Source organism: Schistocerca cancellata, chromosome 9 (genome assembly GCF_023864275.1).
Source record: "Schistocerca cancellata isolate TAMUIC-IGC-003103 chromosome 9, iqSchCanc2.1, whole genome shotgun sequence".
NCBI classification, from domain to species: domain Eukaryota; kingdom Metazoa; phylum Arthropoda; class Insecta; order Orthoptera; family Acrididae; genus Schistocerca; species Schistocerca cancellata.
Genome location: NC_064634.1, coordinates 22,100,439 through 22,118,876, shown reverse-complemented (window position 1 = coordinate 22,118,876; position 18,438 = coordinate 22,100,439). Strand labels below are relative to the sequence as shown.

At 45.3% G+C, this 18,438-nt stretch overlaps 1 protein-coding gene across 2 annotated transcripts in view; it reads left to right on the top strand.

The window, feature by feature from the left end:
* Nucleotides 1–18,438, top strand: part of LOC126100475 (uncharacterized) — a 368,319-nt gene that overhangs the window by 119,703 nt on the left and 230,178 nt on the right. The window contains exon 1 of one of the 2 annotated variants that reach the window (XM_049911083.1): nucleotides 9,198–9,402. The exons of the other annotated variant lie outside the window; for it this stretch is intronic. Within the exon in view, the coding sequence (XP_049767040.1) occupies nucleotides 9,382–9,402 (21 nt within the window). The 5' untranslated portion in view covers nucleotides 9,198–9,381. Of the gene's footprint in view, nucleotides 1–9,197; nucleotides 9,403–18,438 lie in introns of those variants that run through there. 2 annotated transcript variants of the gene reach the window in all.

Below are 18,438 nucleotides of genomic sequence, written 5' to 3'. Positions count from 1 at the left end.
ATTCTTCGATTGCCTTTATTTTGGTTGCTCAGGTTTTTATTTCCGATGCGTGTTTCGAATCGATAGCTCCATCGTCAAGATTTGGAAGATACACTGGACACTTTTCGTAATGACGTGATGAAGCAGTCAAATCTCAGAGATGTTTAACAACTGCACTTACTGCTGCGGCTGTAAGAGCGCAAAACACTTCCAGGGAGTTAGTGACCTGTACGTTTACGGGACACTGTGACAGTACTGACTATGGAGTGGTGGCCTGTATTGCGGAGCTTAGATCGTATGATTATTTCCAGATAGTATGCTTGAAAATAAAACATCAAGAATCGAATTATTCTTGCATGCACTTTTTCAAATGGCAGAATTTACTGATACTTTACAACTAATAACTAACAACCGAGGACTGCGATACATGGGGGTCAATAGCGAAAATTAACTGTATGTGATTGTCAAGATGAGCACAATCGCATTCAAATCAAACGTAATTTGAGCAAAGAATATTTTAAGTACAACGATGGGAACTATTACTGATGCCGGCCGGAGTGGCCGAGCGGTTCTAGGCGCTTCAGTCTGGAACCGCGCCACCGCTACGGTCGCAGGTTTGCATCCTGCCTCGGGCATGGATGTGTGTGATGTCCTTACGTTAGTTAGGTTTAAGTAGTTCTAAGTTCTAGGGGACTGATGACCTCACATGTTAAGTCCCATAGTGCTCAGAGCCATTTGAACTATTTTTGAACTATTGCTGATAAGACGTGATAGGGTGCAGAGTATTATCTTCATATAAAGCACCATAAAGTAAGAACCAGTGAAATGTTTGAAGATGTACATAAAGTTCTAAAGTTCCTTTTTCAAACTGAGCGTTTAAGAAATCGTTTACGCAGGAGAATCGTACAGACATGCCGTCTTTTGACCATCGCACAGATCACTGAGCGTTTAAGAAATCGTTTACGCATGGAGGACATAGTAATATGCATCCGAGGCGCAGGGAAAAAACTAAAAGAGTTGAAAAGAAATAAGTCACCAGGTTCGACTGGAATCCCAATTCGATTTTACAAAGAATACTCCACGGCATTGCCCCTTGCTTAGGTTCTATTCATCGCGAATCTCTCGCCCAGAGCGAATTCCCAAACGACTGGAAATGAGCGCAGGGCACTGCTGTATATAAAAATGATAAAAGAACGGACCCACAGAATTATAGACCAATATCCTTAACATCGGTTTTCTGCAGGATTCTTGAACATAGTCTGAGTTCCAATAAAATTAATTTCCTGGAGACCGAAAAGCTTTTGTCCACGAATTGGCACCGTTTTAAAGAGCATCGCGTTTGCGAAACTGAGTTTGCCGTTTTCTCACGCGATATCCTGGAAACTGTGGATGAAGGGCAACAGGCAGATTCCATATTCCTAGATTTCCGAAAAGGATTTGAAACGGCGCCCCACTACAGACTGTTAACGAAGATACGAGCGTATACAGAATAGCTTTCCAGATATGTGAGTGCCTCGAACATTTCTGAAGTAACAGAACCCAGTACGTTTAGCTCGATGGCGAGTGTTCATCAGGGACGACGGTATCGCCAGGACTGCACCAGGATTACGTGACAGGACCGCTATTGCTCTCTGTATACATAACAGACTTGGGTGACAGGGTGAGCAGAAATCTGCGGTTGTTTGCTGACGATGCTGTGGTGTAGGGGAAGGTGTCGTCGTTGAGTTACTTTATATCTGACTCATCTCGTATCATCCTAATTTCTAATTGGTGTGATGAATGGCAGGTAGCTCTCGATGTAGAGAAATGTAAGTTAACGCAGGTGAGTAGGAAAAACAAACCCATAATGTTCGAATACAGAATTAGTAGTGTCTGTCTGACACCGCAACGTTGCAAAACAATACGAAATAGAACGAACATGTAGGGACTGTAGTAGAGAAGGAGAATGGTCGACTTCGGTTTATTGGGAGAATTTTAGGAAAGTAAAGGAGACCGCATATAAGACACACGTGCAACCTCTTCTTGGGTACTGCTCGAATGTTCGTGTTTGACACCAGTTTGAATTGAAGGGGGACGTCGAAGTATTTCAGAGGTTAGGTGCGAGATTTATAATCGGTAGATTCGAACAACGCGCAAATATTACAGAGATATTTCGAGAACACAAATGAGAATTCCTGGAGGGAACGCGATGTTCTTTTCGAGAAACACTAATGATAAAATTTAAAGAACTTACATTTTAAGCAGGCTGCAGAACGCTTCAGCAGCTGCCAATGTACATTTGCGTAAGGACCAAGGAGATAAGAGAAATTAGGGCTCATACAGAGGTACATAGATAGTCGTTTTTCCCTCGCTCTCTTTGCGAGTGGAAGAGGGAAGGAAGTGACTAGTAGTGGTACATGGCGCCCTCCGCCACGCACCGTACGGTGGCTTTCGAAGTATGGATGTAGATGTACAACATACCATTTTTAAGTTAATTAACTAACCTAGGTACTTAGATATTGAAGCGTTATATTTAGCGAGGTACCATTTGTCCTTCTGACATTTGTTTGAACACTTCTTATCTTTTACAGACTGTCCTACGTGAGGGTACTTGCGTTACATCCTTGGTCTGTATGGTATTACTAGCGAACCCAGCAGTGCTTCTGAATTAGTAAATATGTATTGAAATTGCATACACGACTTGATCTCCCCCCCCCTCTCTCCCGTCTACTCCTACCCCTCTCTATGTCCAACCCCCCCCCCCCCCCCCCCCCAGATTTATCTCCTCCTCCGCCCTCTGTCTGGACCGAGCGAGGTTGTGCAGTGGTTAGCACACTGGACTCGCATTCGGGAGGACGACGATTCAAACCCGCATCCGGCCGTCCTGATTTAGGTTTTCCGTGATTTTCCTAAATCGCTTCAGGCAAATGTTAGGATGGTCCTTTTGAAAGGGCACGGCCGACTACCTTCCCCATCCTTCCCTAATCCCATGGGACTGATGATCTCGCCGTTTGGTCCCCTCCTCCAAATCAATCAACCAATCTCTATCTGGTCTTTATCCTTTCTTATTATTATTAGAACAAAACCTTGATTGGGAACTAAACTCGTTTAAAATGAGTATGCCCTGCTATCGTAATTACAACTGATTGTGAGAAATGAGAGGATATATCACGTACTACCGTATGGTTGTGGCCTTCAGATTGGCGTCAGTTCACCGAGGCGGGGAGCACGAGTTTCTGAAAGTGTGTCGTATGCAGCTGATCCACCCATTCACGATGAGAGCCCACGGAGCTCTACCAGACTGGGGGTTGGGGGGGGGGGAGGGGGAAGGGGTGTTGACTGCTATGCTTCATCCACTGTTCCAAATAGTCGGTGTGGGAACAAGATCGAGGTGCATAGTACTCCAGTGGAGGTAAGATACGGGGCCCGAAAGTTCATCAAACCAGAAATCGTGCGTGTCTCAGGCAATGTCAACAACTACAACCTTTGTACATGTCGATATTGCTCTTGCTTTCCAAATGACACGCGATAGTTTTTCCACCTGTGCTTTGGCTCATACACCATTCCAAACAATATGCAATATATATTGCATGCGAAACTCACACCACCTTCTTCTGAAGACGGCGCTGACTGGGTATTTAAAACTCCAAAGAGATGCTGAAGATGTTCGCGTCTGATGAGCGAAAATACGAGGGCTATTTTTTCCTTTTTCATCTTCAGATCGGTCACCAAATGGAAACCACAGTGACAGTCAGAAATTCTTTTTATGCATCATTAGGTATATTTTCCGGCAACTTCTTTACACAGTCGCTGCTCTGACTTAGACATTTGTCATAGCGTGGTACTAACTACCCAGTACTCTCGTCAAAGAAGTCAGCCCCCTGTGCTTTTCGGCAATTCTCTACGCTGGTCTGCAGCTCGTTGTCTGTGCCAAAATGCTGTCCCCGTACCGAGCGAGGTGGCGCAGTGGTTAGACACTGGACTCGCATTCGGGAGGACGACGGTTCAATCCCGCGTCCGGCCATCCTGATTTAGGTTTTCCGTGATTTCCCTAAATCGCTCCAGGCAAATGCCGGGATGGTTCCTTTCAAAGGGCACGGCCGACTTCCTTTCCCGTCCTTCCCTAATCCGATGAGACCGATGACCTCGCTGTCTGGTCTCCTTCCCCAAAAACAACCAACCAACCAACCTGTCCCCGTAGCCAGCGGTTCGTGCGAGCGAAGAGATGACAATGAGAGGGAGCCAAGTCCGGGATGTATGATGGGTGATGGAACGCCTCCCATGGAAAACGCCGCAGGAGCGTCCTCATTGCCCATGCAATGTGTGGCCGAGAACTGTCGTGAAGAAAGGAACACGCGGCAGTTACGTTATATGGGCTGCATGGAATCAGGCGGAACGCCTCAGCAGGACTTCACTATTGGCGGGAGACACTGTTTTCTGAGCACCTTTGTTCGCTCACTGTGCGCCCAGAACTTAAAAGTGCGATGTGACGCGATAGAAGGGCATACCAGAGACATTGCGGCACATGTGTGCAAAGCTTCACCGGATTTTCACTGTGCTTTTAATTTCGCGAGCGATAGGGGATAGAAAATATTTATATATCCCTCGTAGTAATAAGGCGAGTAACAAGCGACCAATGGCGGTACGTTAATTCCTAACAGCTGCTGTGTCCGTAGCGTCTGTTGTGGCAGAAACGAGCGACTGCTGCAACATCGTCAAGTTTTGTTGGGCCGTTGTCCTCAGTTGCGTGTAGTAAGCGTTGATAATGTCCAATTACATGCAGCTGAACAAAACGAATTTTACCGTACACTATGTGTTTCACCTTTATTTTTTGAAAGGTATCTTCAGTGGCCTAAAATATACGTTTATTTTAGTGTATACTATTCTGGTTTACATGGCAGACAGGAAACATCAAGATTAGAAAACACAAGCGAGCGCGCGTACCACAAATATCACAAACATGTACTAGACAGTTGGGAACAACATTCAAAATATAACATGAAGTAAAGAAGTGCAGTGCCGTGCTAAAAAACCTCGAATGGCGGAAAGCAGAAGGTCAGCTCTAAAACCAGAAAAGGAACATGTACAGAGCAGCGTGTACAAACTCAGTGTAAGTAGAAATGAGAACTATTCTATCCTCAGTGTCCAGGTCTGAAACATCAAACAAAACTATGCTTACAAAAATGTGTATATACTAGCTGTTACCCGCTGCTTCTTTCGCACGTCAGTATTTCTTTTATGATGAGTAAGTAAACTAATAATTTTATGAGATGTCTGTATATATAGTGGTGTATACATAAAAAATGTATACAATGCCGGTATGTAGGTACATAATAAATGTGTTTCTGTAATTTTGCTACATGCCGAATCTGAAAGGACGGATTATATTTTCTAATAATATTTGAAAGATGCCTGAATTAATTACATTCATACTGAAGTAGTCATTAGGGGTTTTTCTGGCTCACCTGGTACTGGATGTGCGATTTTGGCACAAGAGCAACACATATCAAGCGTTTCTCCCTTCCATTTTAATGCCCTACGTTGTCTACATTTTTGATCCATCCCCCTATGGTGATCAATTTATGATGAACATAGTCAGTTAGTAGATCATAATCAAACTCAGCCTCAGCAAAAGCCTCGCACGTTCCACATGTAAAGGTACGACTCTGTGTTTGTCGTACAGCCTTTCAATGACGCCGTCATTGTGAGTCTTGAAGCGTCTTGGAAGCTGTAAGAGACGCGTGACGCTTAATGCCTGTAAAACCTGCGGTCCTGTCACTGTTCTAATGTCTCTGCAGCTCTTAAGGCCGTCCGACGTTCTGCGCCCAAGTTTCAGCGGGCGTGAGACTGCACTGAAGTTTGTTGGACTCGAGCAACTTTCTGTCGTAGCTTGAGCTCCCTGAGAACTATGCGCTAAATCAGGCTTACGTTGGCGATGCTTGTAGTAATACGATTCTCGGGCTTACCGTCCGATTATATTGTTGTATCTGCAGCAGAACTCTCCAGCCATGCCAGGTGGTGTAGGAACTCAGTATCACAAACCACGTGCACAACAACATTGTATATGTATTTTCACGGAATAATGTATAAAAATTAAGAGTCGCCGAGCATCGTGCCAGCATCCTGTGCATGCTATTCACGTATACGATATTTCATAATGTTAATGAATACAGAAAAAGGTACAACTATTTAGACTAGCCTGGGGTCTGCTTCAGGTTTCAAGCTACCTCTGTATTAAATACCATCGGAATCGGTTCAGCGGTAGAGTGAAAACTTAACAACAGTCAGTTACTTTCGCAGTTAATAATAGCGGTATTAGTATGGATTAAACACGTGAGGACTGTATAACCATTGTATTCATTACGTCGAATCGTATTATGTCGAACATATCAAACAATAAAAACATTTTCAGAAATATGATGAACTCCAAAATTCGAAGAGTAAATAGCTTTTTCAAAGAGTAATCATTGTTCCATATTTCGCGCTATATTCTCTAAATCAATAAATGTGTTGTTCCTCACATATCATAAAGTAGGCTTATGTTTTTCCTCGGCGTTCAAGCTATCTCCATGTCAACTTTTGTCAAAATCGGTCAGCGGTTTGGTCACGAAAACGTAACAGATAGTCATTTATAACGTTATAAATGACTATCTGTATATATTTATATATTTTAGGCCACCGATGATGCTTTCCAAAATACAAAGTCGAGACACGCGTTGCATGATAAAATACGTATTATTCATCTGTATATAGACAGACCTGCTTGAAATCAGTAACGTAAGACGAATGGTATATCCTGCCGGAGTTATTTAGACCTGCTGATGGCTTGTGGCAGTGATATTTTTCACGTATTTGCGGGATTTCAGAAATTATAGACTATGATAAACTTGCAGTGGAATAGATCAAGGATGCAGAGCTACGTCAGCTGTTAAACGACCCGTCTACAGGTCTGAAGTTCGAGCAAATTCTGGTGCCTAACTCCAAGCGGAAGCTGTGGTGCGACTTTTCTCAAGGCAGACCGAGACCATTCATTTCAGAAATATTGCGCAAGACGGCATTCGACAGTGTCCACACACTATCGCACCCAGGAGCCAACACTACAATCAAGCTGCTGACAGACTGCTATGTGTGGCCTTCTATGAAAAGAGACGCCCGCCTTTGGGTACGTTCCTGCATTCCTTGTCAACAATGTAAAGTAGGACAACATGTGCGTGCTGATATTGGAGATTTTCAAGGTGCCTCTGCTAGATTCGCACACGTTCACGTGGACCTGGTTGGACCTCTCCCACAGTCAGAGGGTTACAGATATTTGTTTACGGCCATAGATAGGTACACAAGATGTGCAGAAGCAACTTCAATAGTCGATATTTAAGCCGAAACTACTGCGAAGACGTTTCTGTGTACGTGGGTTGCCCGTTTTGGATGCCACCTTCATGTCACAACTGACCAAGGACGTCAGTTCCTCGAGCTATCAAAAATGTGCGGTTTCCAACGCCACCACACGACTACCTATCACCCTGCCAGTAATGGTACGGTCGAACGATGGCACAGAACACTCAAAGCAACATTTTTTTTTTTTTTTTTTTTTTTTTTTTTTTTTTTTTGTGTGTGTGTGTGGGGTGCTCAACTGCGTGGTTATCAGCGCCCGTACAATTTCCCAACCTTTGCTCAGTCCAGTTTCGCCACTTTCCTGGATGATGATGAAATGATGAGGACAACACAAACACCCAGTCATCTCGAGGCAGGTGAAAATCCCTGACCCCGCCGGGAATCGAACCCGGTCAAAGCAACATTGATGTGTCATCAAGAGAGATGGACGGAAGCATTACCATTAGTGTTGTTAGGCCTGCGGACAGCTCGCAAACCCGATATTGGTGCATCAGTTGCCGAGATGGTTTACGGCGAGCCGTTACGGATTCCTGCAGATTATTTAGTACCAACCTCACTACCTGGATCAGAGGGCCACACACACTGGGTGCAGCAGCTAAAACGTCACTGCACAAATATACGTTGCCAGCCACCTTCTCGCCATGGCAACCGTAAGGTGTTTGTACACAAAGACTTGTACAATTGCTCTCACGTAATGTTGCGAACAGACTCAGTCAGCCGGTCAGAGTGGCTGAGCGGTTGTAGGCGCTACAGACTGGAACCGCACGACCGCTACGGTCGCAGGTTCGAATCCTGCCTCGGGCATGGATGTGTATGATGTCCTTTGGTTAGTTAGGTTTAAGTAGTTCTAAGTTCTAGGGCACTGATGACCTCAGATGTTAAGTCCCATAGTGCTCAGAGCCATTAGACTCAGTCAAATCGCCTTTACAACCACCATATACGGGCCCATTTCAGGTGCTGAGTAGAAATAAGCATACCGTGGACATTATGTACAATGGTGTTCCGACAAAGGTATCGATTGAACGTGTCGAGCCAGCACGGGTTTTACCCTCTCCGACCTCTGACACCGTGCCTGTGCATCAATACACGATGGACGCAGAGCATACCGAAACACCGCTCAGTACATCGTGCGAGACAGGTGAATTACCACCACAAACAACGTCACCGCCCCCGAGACACCCGACGCACAACAGAGCTGGACGTCGAATAAAATTCAAGTATCAAGATATGCCTGGGGCTCCGCAATTTGGGGGGGGGGGGGGGTGGCTTTGTGGCAGTGATATTTTTCATGTCTAGTGCAAAGTGATGATATCAAAAGTGCGCGAGAGTTGTTTTTTTTTTAGTTTCTTCTCATCGTGAGTTTTTGCGAATAAATATTTTTTCGTTAACTCATTATACCGGACGGCTATGCAGTTATTTGCTGTAGGCAAGTCGCCTAGAGGCTCCTGCCTTGCGAAACACCAGAAAGTGAGAGCGCTGTCCGGCATTTGGCGGGCCACTCCTAAATGGCGCGCCGATCCCAAAGCGCGCGCGCGCGCCCTTGGCGTAATCCGTGCGGTACTGCGGCCGCGGCAGGGCAGTGCGGTAATTGGGAGCGGCCCCGCTCTCGCGCCGGCCCCCTGCCCCCCGGCCCCATGCCCCCCCTGCCACCCTGGGGGGTGAGGAGGACGCCGCGAACCGGTCCGGCCGGCACGCGCCGCGACCTTGCCCACGCCGCGGCTCGCGCATGCGCCGTGCGTCCTCGGTGATGTGTCGCATGCAGCCGCCACCCCCACCCCTCGCCGCGGACCCCGCCCGCCCTCCTCCTACTCCTCCTCCTCCGGACGGCGATACCGTTTTTGTTTAATGCCAGTTTTATACCGGCAGCCCGATATTAAAAGGTAGAGTTTTGAGTGTGGCGCTCCCAGTGCGGTCCGTTACCCCCGACGAGCAGCAGCCGCCATCAGCTGACGGGCCAGTCGGCGTCTCCACCTGCTCCTCCTCCGTACTGTGCTCTGCTCTTCTCCGCTCTCCTCTAGCCGATCACCTCGAGTCATGGGACCAGCGCACCACCTGGTGAGTACGCCCGACTCCTGAACTAGCCTGACTAACCCGAAGTTTCACACTCCGCTACATATTACGACAGCGTCAAATTCTGCAACACTCGAGCTGTTACCAGCAAATAGTCTGCTAACGTGGAAACGTAGCCTAACTTGTTAAGTATACCTTATGTTCGTAACAAATAGTTTTGACTTTTTTCCAAAAACTACGACAGCTACTCGACATGAGTATGAATCTACAAAGAGTGTCCTCCTGTAGACTATACGGAACGTCTTTAATCCGCTGACGTTGCCAAAATCCTTTATTATCTGGACAGATAAAATGGATCTGTGTTGTCAGTTTCTTTGTTACGTACAAGTACTCATACTTGCCTGAGTCCACATTCTTTCTAGAATATAATCGGGACTGCACCTTCACATTACAAGTTTTGTTATTGCTGCGTGTTTCTCTTCGCGTTTCTGGAGAGATCTTGCAGGCGCAAATATTTCATTTACATATACAACGACTGAAACTGTAGTTAACAACCTACATAAACTCACCTCCAAAACACGTAGCGTGGTTTACAACAGTAATTGAAACTATAATCCCATTGGTGAGTTGTTTATATAAAGCATTATAATACGTCTTAAGCAACAGTGAAAGAAAAAAAAGTACTGTTCATGACGATTTAGACATGCATTTAGGAAGTCTAGAGGTGGCGTAGCCATTGCAATTAACAAGTGATCAAATATGTTCTGCTCGTATTATACTAAATTGTAGTTCAACCATCAACAATTCATTCAGGCTACTAGCATATGGTTGATATAACACTGTAATACCCTGACGTTGCAAGGAGTTTTTTTCTTTTTTCTATGCATTGTGAAAATATTTCAAACCTGACTCACAAAATAGAGCCCGCCTTCAGTCATAGTTCTTATTTTAGTAACGGACGATGTACCCAGTAGTCCAAGCTGTGAAACTATCTTGTCCCAGAGCTTAGAGCAAACAGATCATGGCCCAACAGTATCCGAAATGTATGAATAAAAGAACACGCGTGATTCAACGCGGATTTTATTTTTAACCTAGTGAAGCAATTAATTATATGCGTATATTTTATTCTGGATATGTAAAGGAATATCCCGGATTTGCGAAGTATAGTTGTTGCAAATATTGTGGAATATTGATCATTTACCCTTCCATAGCTGTGTTACACATAAATACAGCACTCAACTATTAAACTTCGTGTTGCCTCATATTTGATCTCTCAGAAGGTACTTTTTCACATTTGAATTTTATTCTAACCGTAATCATGTGCTACAACTGCCGCTTTGACTATCAGTTCCTTCTAGTTTCAGTTGAGATTTCACCTACATGCCGTAGTACGTCCGTCCTTTTGACGTATATTTCTAACTACCTTGCGTGTCTGTTTCTGATTCAGTTTCGTAAAACGCACAGTCAAATTATTGTTTCGTTAGATTTTCCGTATAAACTTTTTATATTTATGAAGTTTTCCTCGGCATGATTTATCTGTGGTATGTTTTTGGGTGTTGCCTCTGCTACTGTGCACACTGTTCTGACAACTAACGTAGTGTGGCTGGAGTCCAGGCAACGAACTCTTTAGTGCGCCGTTAATCCGTTTTATATATTTGTGGACAATTTCTGACGCCGTCTCTGAGAATGACTTGACAATTCTACGACCATGAAACAATGATCTGGTAGCATCACGTATAAAATCGTAAGAGCAGCGCTAATCGACACAGTATAAGTACCACGAGTCTCACCAGCTGGGACTTTGAATGGACTTGTACGAATAGGAATGGTAAACGCTTGCAACATCCTTGTCTGAGTGATAATATAACCAATGAGAGAAGTTGTTTCTTCAGTTTTCCTAGATCTGAATAAAGTGGCTTCGTAAAGAAACAATTAGTTTGTTTACAGAATTTACTGTCGCACTACCTGGAAACATCGCGCGTTGCCAAAAGTAGCTCACATTTCCCAGTTGCATCAGCTCTGAGTTTCACCCCCACCATTTCTTTCATCTCGTACTCATCCATAACAAACACAACACCTCACAAGCACTCAGCTTTCCAGTCATCCACACGACACAGACGCACAGTTAACACTTCATCTACATCTACGTCCATACTCCGCAAGCCACCTGACGGTGTGTGGCGGAGGGTACCCTGAGTACCTCTATCGGTTCTCCCTTCTATTCCAGTCTCGTATTGTTCGTGGAAAGAAGGATTGTCGGTATGCTTCTGTGTGGGCTCTAATCTCTCTGATTTTATCCTCATGGTCTATACGTAGGAGGGAGCAATATACTGCTTGACTCTTCGGTGAAGGTATGTTCTCGAAACTTTGACAAAAGCCCGTACCGAGCTACTGAGCGTCTCTCCTGCAGAGTCTTCCACTGGAGTTTATCTATCATCTCCGTAACGCTTTCGTGATTTCTAAATGATCCTGTAACGAAGCGCGCTGCTCTCCGTTGGATCTTCTCTATCTCTTCTATCAACCCTATCTGGTACGGATCCCGAACTGCTGAGCAGTGTTAAAGCAGTGGGCGAACAAGCGTACTGTAACCTACTTCCTTTGTTTTCGGATTGTCTTTCCTTAGGATTCTTCCAATGAATCTCAGTCTGGCATCTGCTTTACCGACGATCAACTTTAGATGATGATTCCATTTTAAATCACTCCTAATGCGTACTCGCAGATAATTTATGGAATTAACTGTTTCCAGTTGCTGACCTGCTATTTTGTAGCTAAAGGATAAGGGATCTATCTTTCTGTGTATTCGCAGCACATTACACTTGTCTACATTGAGATTCAATTGCCATTCCCTGCACCGTGCGTCAATTCGCTGCAGATCCTCCTGCATTTCAGTACAATTTTCCATTGTTACGGGCAAGACGAAGGTGAGAGCAAACCAGGAGCTCCCCGAAGACGGCAGTTCTGTCTCCCTCCCCTGCTCCAATACCTACGACCTAACTATAAACATAATTTTGACTTTTCGTATAGCTCCATGTAGCAGCAATACTAAAATTACAAGATTTTCTTTTTAAATTGCTTACTCAGTGCCACAATCACGTAAAATTTATTTAAAATATTATTACCTGTTTTGGCCGTTACCGATCCTCCGCTGAGGAATGAAATTAGTAGTTTAAATTTTACGTGAATATGTTGAAAACAAACCAATTAAAAATTATTTTATCAATCACAAACGTCTCCACCATGAATGAAGCGCCCATCGTTCTAAAATACCGGTTAACTTTCGTGTTGCGTATTCCATTAATTTCCCTCTGTGTTTCACATGTGCGTTGGCTGAAACCTTTTACAGCACGCAGTATTAATAAGAACGCCCTAGCGCGCGGAACTGTTAGGGGAGAGAGGCAAAGGAGAAAGGGGGGGGGGTTCTGATGCTGTTAGCACGTGCTTAAAGTAGCTGCGTCGTCGATTCGTGACAAAGTCGATCGACGGAGGCAAATCGCAGTTTGGTCGGAACTCTTAGTCGCACTGAATGCCTATCGTGTTGTTCGTCACACCGCAGCAGCAATGTTTACTCTGTGCCATTTGGTAATATCACTATCCCCTGACCCCTCTGTCACTCGCTAACACATTTTAGTCCCAGTAGTTTAACCGTCTCCATATTTTAACCTCTGTCGGGACCCAATCAGATACTAGTCTTTGCTGGAAAATTTCTCCAATGGATTTTTCTTTAATGCTGAGTTTCTTATTACTGGATATGGATTGACCCGTATGTTTACCTATTTACGTACGCATGTAGAAGTTTTACTGACAGGCTTTAACGTCTCCGAGGTAGCAGAATAAGTAGACTCACAGTAATTGACATCGGTAATACATCAACACTGAACATTGCGCCAGGGTTGTTATGGGATCGCTGTACTTTGTAGTCTAATGGCAAGGAAACTGCTCTCCCGTGACTGAAGGCTTTCGTAATATCCCCAGTCTCATACTTTACGAAATGTCGAAGTCACCATCTTCACAAACCAAACTTGGATATAGCATCTGTGTGAAGTGAATGTAGATGTCCTCCGTAGCGTTACTATTTAATATTCGCTAGGTAAAATGCGATGATTTCCCGAATGGAATGTCAGAGCCTTATTTGAGAAACTTCTGTTCACGAGTTTTGTTGGCGAGTCATGTGTGGGTGATTAGTACGAGCCTTCCGCAATACGTAGCGAAGATAACAATTTTGTTGACTGGTCACGATGAAGCAGGTAAACGCTACTGCGAGGGCAAATAACCCATAAGATGGCCCTCGCACCCGGTTAGGAAAAACGGGTCTCATTTGGTAGAGGAACGGCGTTGGCGCCTGCACGTCGTCATCCTGAAGTGGTTTCTCTGTGGTTTTCCTGGGTCATTTGTGGCAAAACAAAGTTACTGTTCTTCTCCAACCTACGCCGTCCTAAGCTAATTTTCCCTCCCTAATCACCACAGCGAGAAAATAACTTTTCTACCCTCCGACTTGTTTTCTTGTATTTGGGAAGCCTATTCAAGTGTTGAAGGAAAGTGTGTGTTGATCTCAGCTCCCATCAGGAACACGATCTGTAATTAAACTTAGTTGGTCGTCTAAGAATGATCCGACCTACAAAGCATAGTTTGTTAGTTTGTTGACCCGCAAGTGTGCAGCTCCGCTCGCTAATTGCCGGTTCGACTCCTGCTTCTGGAAGGTATTTGCCCTACATTTCCGTAACAACACAAACACAATACCACACGGAATACGCACTGATCAGTCGTACGCACGACGTACTAATGCACTAGAGACTCCGTAACAGGTCGGACGAAGGCAAAGGCGAACAACCTTTCCTCAGACGTTGCCCAGAATTGCATTCCTGCAACTTTCCCAACTTTTATTTCGGTAGATGTTCTAATACCACATGAGTTGAATCTCGGAAGTTTGCGATAGCAATCATCTCTGCAATATCGATTGTAACAATCCAAAACCGCTTTGCACGGTTGTTTTTGTGAGCCTTCTTTGTATATTTTACAATGGAATCTACTTTTACAGAGCGCCTGAATGTATTCACAACGTAGCATACGAGGAGCGGGTGGGAGAGGGCTAAGAGGAAAGATCATTCCTTTTCTACGTGTAGAAGAACAACGTGCTTAAATCATTTCATGAGAAGCGATGGGGAAAAAATAGAAATTTTCGGCGAAAAAAGAAGATAACAGTAGATTCGCACTCACTCTGCTAACCGACGATGGGCCCCTGTAAATTTTCCTGTTTATTATAATAAAAAGGTTCTTAAAACGGAACCGTTTTCACAAGATAGAAGCGCTGGAACTAAAATCGCTGGGAGCATTACATATTATACAGGCAACGGCCTTGCCGCAGTGGATACACAGGTTCCCGTGAGATCACCGAAGTTAAGCGCTATCGGGCGTGGTTGGCTCTTGGATGGGTGACCATCCAGGCCGCCATGCGCTGTTGCCATTTTTGGGGGTGCACTGAGCCTCGTAATGCCAATTGAGGAGCTACTCGACCGAACAGTTGTGGCTTCGGTCATGAATACCATCATAACGACCCGGAGAGCGGTGTGCTGACGCCATGCCCCTCCTACCCGCATCCTGCTCGGAGGATGACACTGCGGTCGGATGGTCCCGACGGGCCACTTGAGTCCTGCAGACGGAGTGGATTACGTATTATATCTTTAGACGACATAATAAAGAATGTGGATTATGAAGAATTGGATGAGGCACTGTTTCATACGTGATACGATTTCATATATTTCCTGGGAAAGTCAGTAACAGTGTTTGATAACTTCTTGTTACTTTTGTGTTTTCAGTTGTATCTGATGCCAGGACAAATCGGTAAGGAAAAGCTTAAATCCTTATTTTGTGCGCGTTCTTTCTTAGTACCTGAAAAAAATGTGTTAGGTGGTAGCAGATATCCCACGACTGATAGGTGTTTTCAGTAAAAGTAATTTGAGAGCAACTGTCATGATTCACCTTGAGATTTGCTTTCATTACAATTCAACTGTATTTACAGCATCCATGAGAATGACTGGTGCGGTGGAGTAACTCTCATTATTTAAGCGAAATAAGCTGCAGAAAGAGAAGCAGAAGAGACCTGGTTTATTTTAGAGCTTTTTTGTTTCGAATTTCTAAATCAGTGGGCGAAGAAAGACTTACACTTCAGCAAAACTCAGTGACAACCTACTGAAACAACAAACGTGGTTGAATCTATGCTCCATCGTAGCTGGGAGTGCACTAGTACTACGAGCATTCTGAGTATGTAGGAGGCACATTATACAAGTTTTTCAAATTTTCCTTGTATTATTTACAAATATGCACCACTAGTAAGATAACGTAAAAACAGAACTGAAACCCTTATGCCTACCAGCGACAGGCAGCGCACTACCAACTGCGTCGTTCGGCCATAACTTGTGGCTCCATGCAGGGCAGAGTTCGATTTGATTTCAGTTAAGGAGAGGTTTGTGCTCCTCAGTGTAGTGTTACAAGTGTGAAAAGAAATCTGAGCCAAGCTGAAGCTTTCAGTCGGTCCCCGAGTGTCGCAGTCGCTAGTGCAGCGGCTTCTCCTGCGAAGCTGCGGCCCAGTATGAACTTTTCACTCGCTCTGTTTCTACACTTCTTTTCGCGGAATGCTAGTCCCGTATGATATGTAAGAGAACGTTTGTGCACTTTTGGGGAGTGGGAGAGAAGGGTGGCAGAACTGAATGCGTCTAAGCGGGTCGTGACTGGCGCCTGGATAGCTCAGGCGGTGAAATCGTTGCAGCCGAAAGGAAAGGTCCCGGATTCGGGTGCCGTTCTGGCAGACAATTTTCATCTGTCTTCAGTTAATAATAGTTACGTCCCCCGAGGTGGCATTATGTAGGCAATTTTTCTACTGGTGAGTTTCGATCAGCCTGCTGAAACATACGTAATTATTCATCGCTCAGGGATCGTGAGACTAAGAGAAACACACGAAAAGGATGGAAGATTGTGTTTAACGTCCCGTCGACATCGAGATCATTAGAGATAAATGGAAATGTCGTGTGGCTAGGGCCTCCCGTCGGGTAGACCGTTCGCCTGGTGCAGGTCTTTCGATTTGACGCCACTTCGGCGACCTGCGCGTCGATGGGGATGAAATGATGATGATTAGGACAACACAACACCCAGTCCGTGAGCGGAGAAAATTTCCGACCCAGCCGGGAATCGAACCCGGGCCCTTAGGATTGACAGTCTGTCACGCTTACCACTCAGCTACCGGGGCGGACATCATTAGAGATGAAACACAAGCTCGTAGTGTGTCAAGGATGGGGAGGGAAACTGGCCTTGTCCTTTCGAGGGAACCATCGCGGCATTTGCCTGGACCGAAGAAATAAACGGTGTCCACAGTTATCTCCCGGCTTTCAGAAGTCGAGCGCGTATTAACTACAAAATATACACAAAAGTGACACGCGTCAGTCGATACAGCATCTCGCCAGTTTTCGATCCGTAACTATGCGTCGTGGCGTGAATGCAGCGCACGCTTCTATGTATGAGGCGTGTTGGCAGCATGCAAGCAGATCACCCGCTCTGCTCCCTGTTGTCGCATCGAGTTAGTTCGCACCTGCAGGCGGGCAGCCCAGTAAACAGCGGGCAGCGTCAAGCCTTCCTGCAGCAGCCGCTTCACTCAGTTGTACGCGCGTCGCTGACGTTTGCTGCGTCACCGGCGGTACCCACAGTGTGCGCCTGTAACGTCAGCCAATAGCTTGGAGTGGTGCTCTGTACACTGATGCGTGTCTGTTTTTCGTATGTTTTGTAGTTGTCGCAGAGTCGTCTCTCGAAATCTCAGACGTTCTCATGAACAGCCCTGTACAAGAGTGGGTTACGTAGTATCGGTATGAAGTAAGCTTCAGCATGCACTGTGCGTTGGTTTGGGGGTGTATGTGGATGTTTCAAGGAGTCGGTATAACAACGCCGAAAGTCGGGACCGAGACAGGCTTGCACTCGGACTCAGCAGTCAAAAATGGTTCAAATGGTTCTGAGCACTATGGGACTTAATATCTGTGGTCATCAGTCCCCTAGAACTTAGAACTACTTAAACCTAACTAACCTAAGGACATCACACACATCCATGCCCGAGGCAGGATTCGAACCTGCGACCGTAGCAGTCCCGCGGTTCCGGACTCAGCGCCTAGAACCGCTAGACCTCTCAGTAGTCGCTGGTTACAATCGCTGTGCTGCCAGATATAGTTTTCTCGTGGGTTCCCATAAATGCCTTAAGGCGAATGCCGGAATGGTTCCCTCGAAAGTACACCACCGATTTCCGCCCCCGTGTTTTCCAAAATCTGAGCTTCTGTTACGCCTCTAATGATCTCTCCGACGTAATCTTCCTCGCATTCGAGAGGCGATTGTCAACAGCCTGTAGAATACCGTTATTTCTAAGTACCTATTACAGCAAAATTCTTTAAGTTCACAATATATCAACTTTCTTGTTAGCAACGCAGTTAAAGAGGTTACACATATTCTGAAGAAGATTGCCGAGAGTTATTAGGTATTTAATGAAATTCATGACTAGTAGCACTCCATAAGTCCTCTTTTGGTTAATAACAATCATCACAGAAGACAGGTTTCCTATCACGTCACGGCCGTATTAAGAAACGCAAACGTCGTATAGCTTTGTTGGTTGGGCTATCGCACGCAGTGTTTTCAGACGTCTGTCGGGAAGTGTATTCTTCCTCCATGCACACTGGTCCCTTTCCTTGCGAATGTGTGAAATTTGCGTCGTATGTCTTCCTGTACAGTGTAGCTGTGTGTAATGGATGCTTTAGGGAGTATTTTTGAGTTTGTCCTGCATAACGGGCATGAGGGATGGTTGGTTGGTTTTTTGGGGGATGAGACCAAACAGCGAGGTCATCGGTCTCATCGGATTAGAGAAGGACAGGGAAGGAAGTCGGCCGTGCCCTTTCAGAGGAACCATCCGAGCATTTGCCTGGAGCGATTTAGAGAAATCACGGAAAACCTAAATCAGGATGGCCGGACACGGGATTGAACCGTCGTCCTCCCAAATGCGAGTCCAGTGTGCTAACCACTGCGCCACCTCGCTCGGTCAAGGCATGAGGGAAGAGA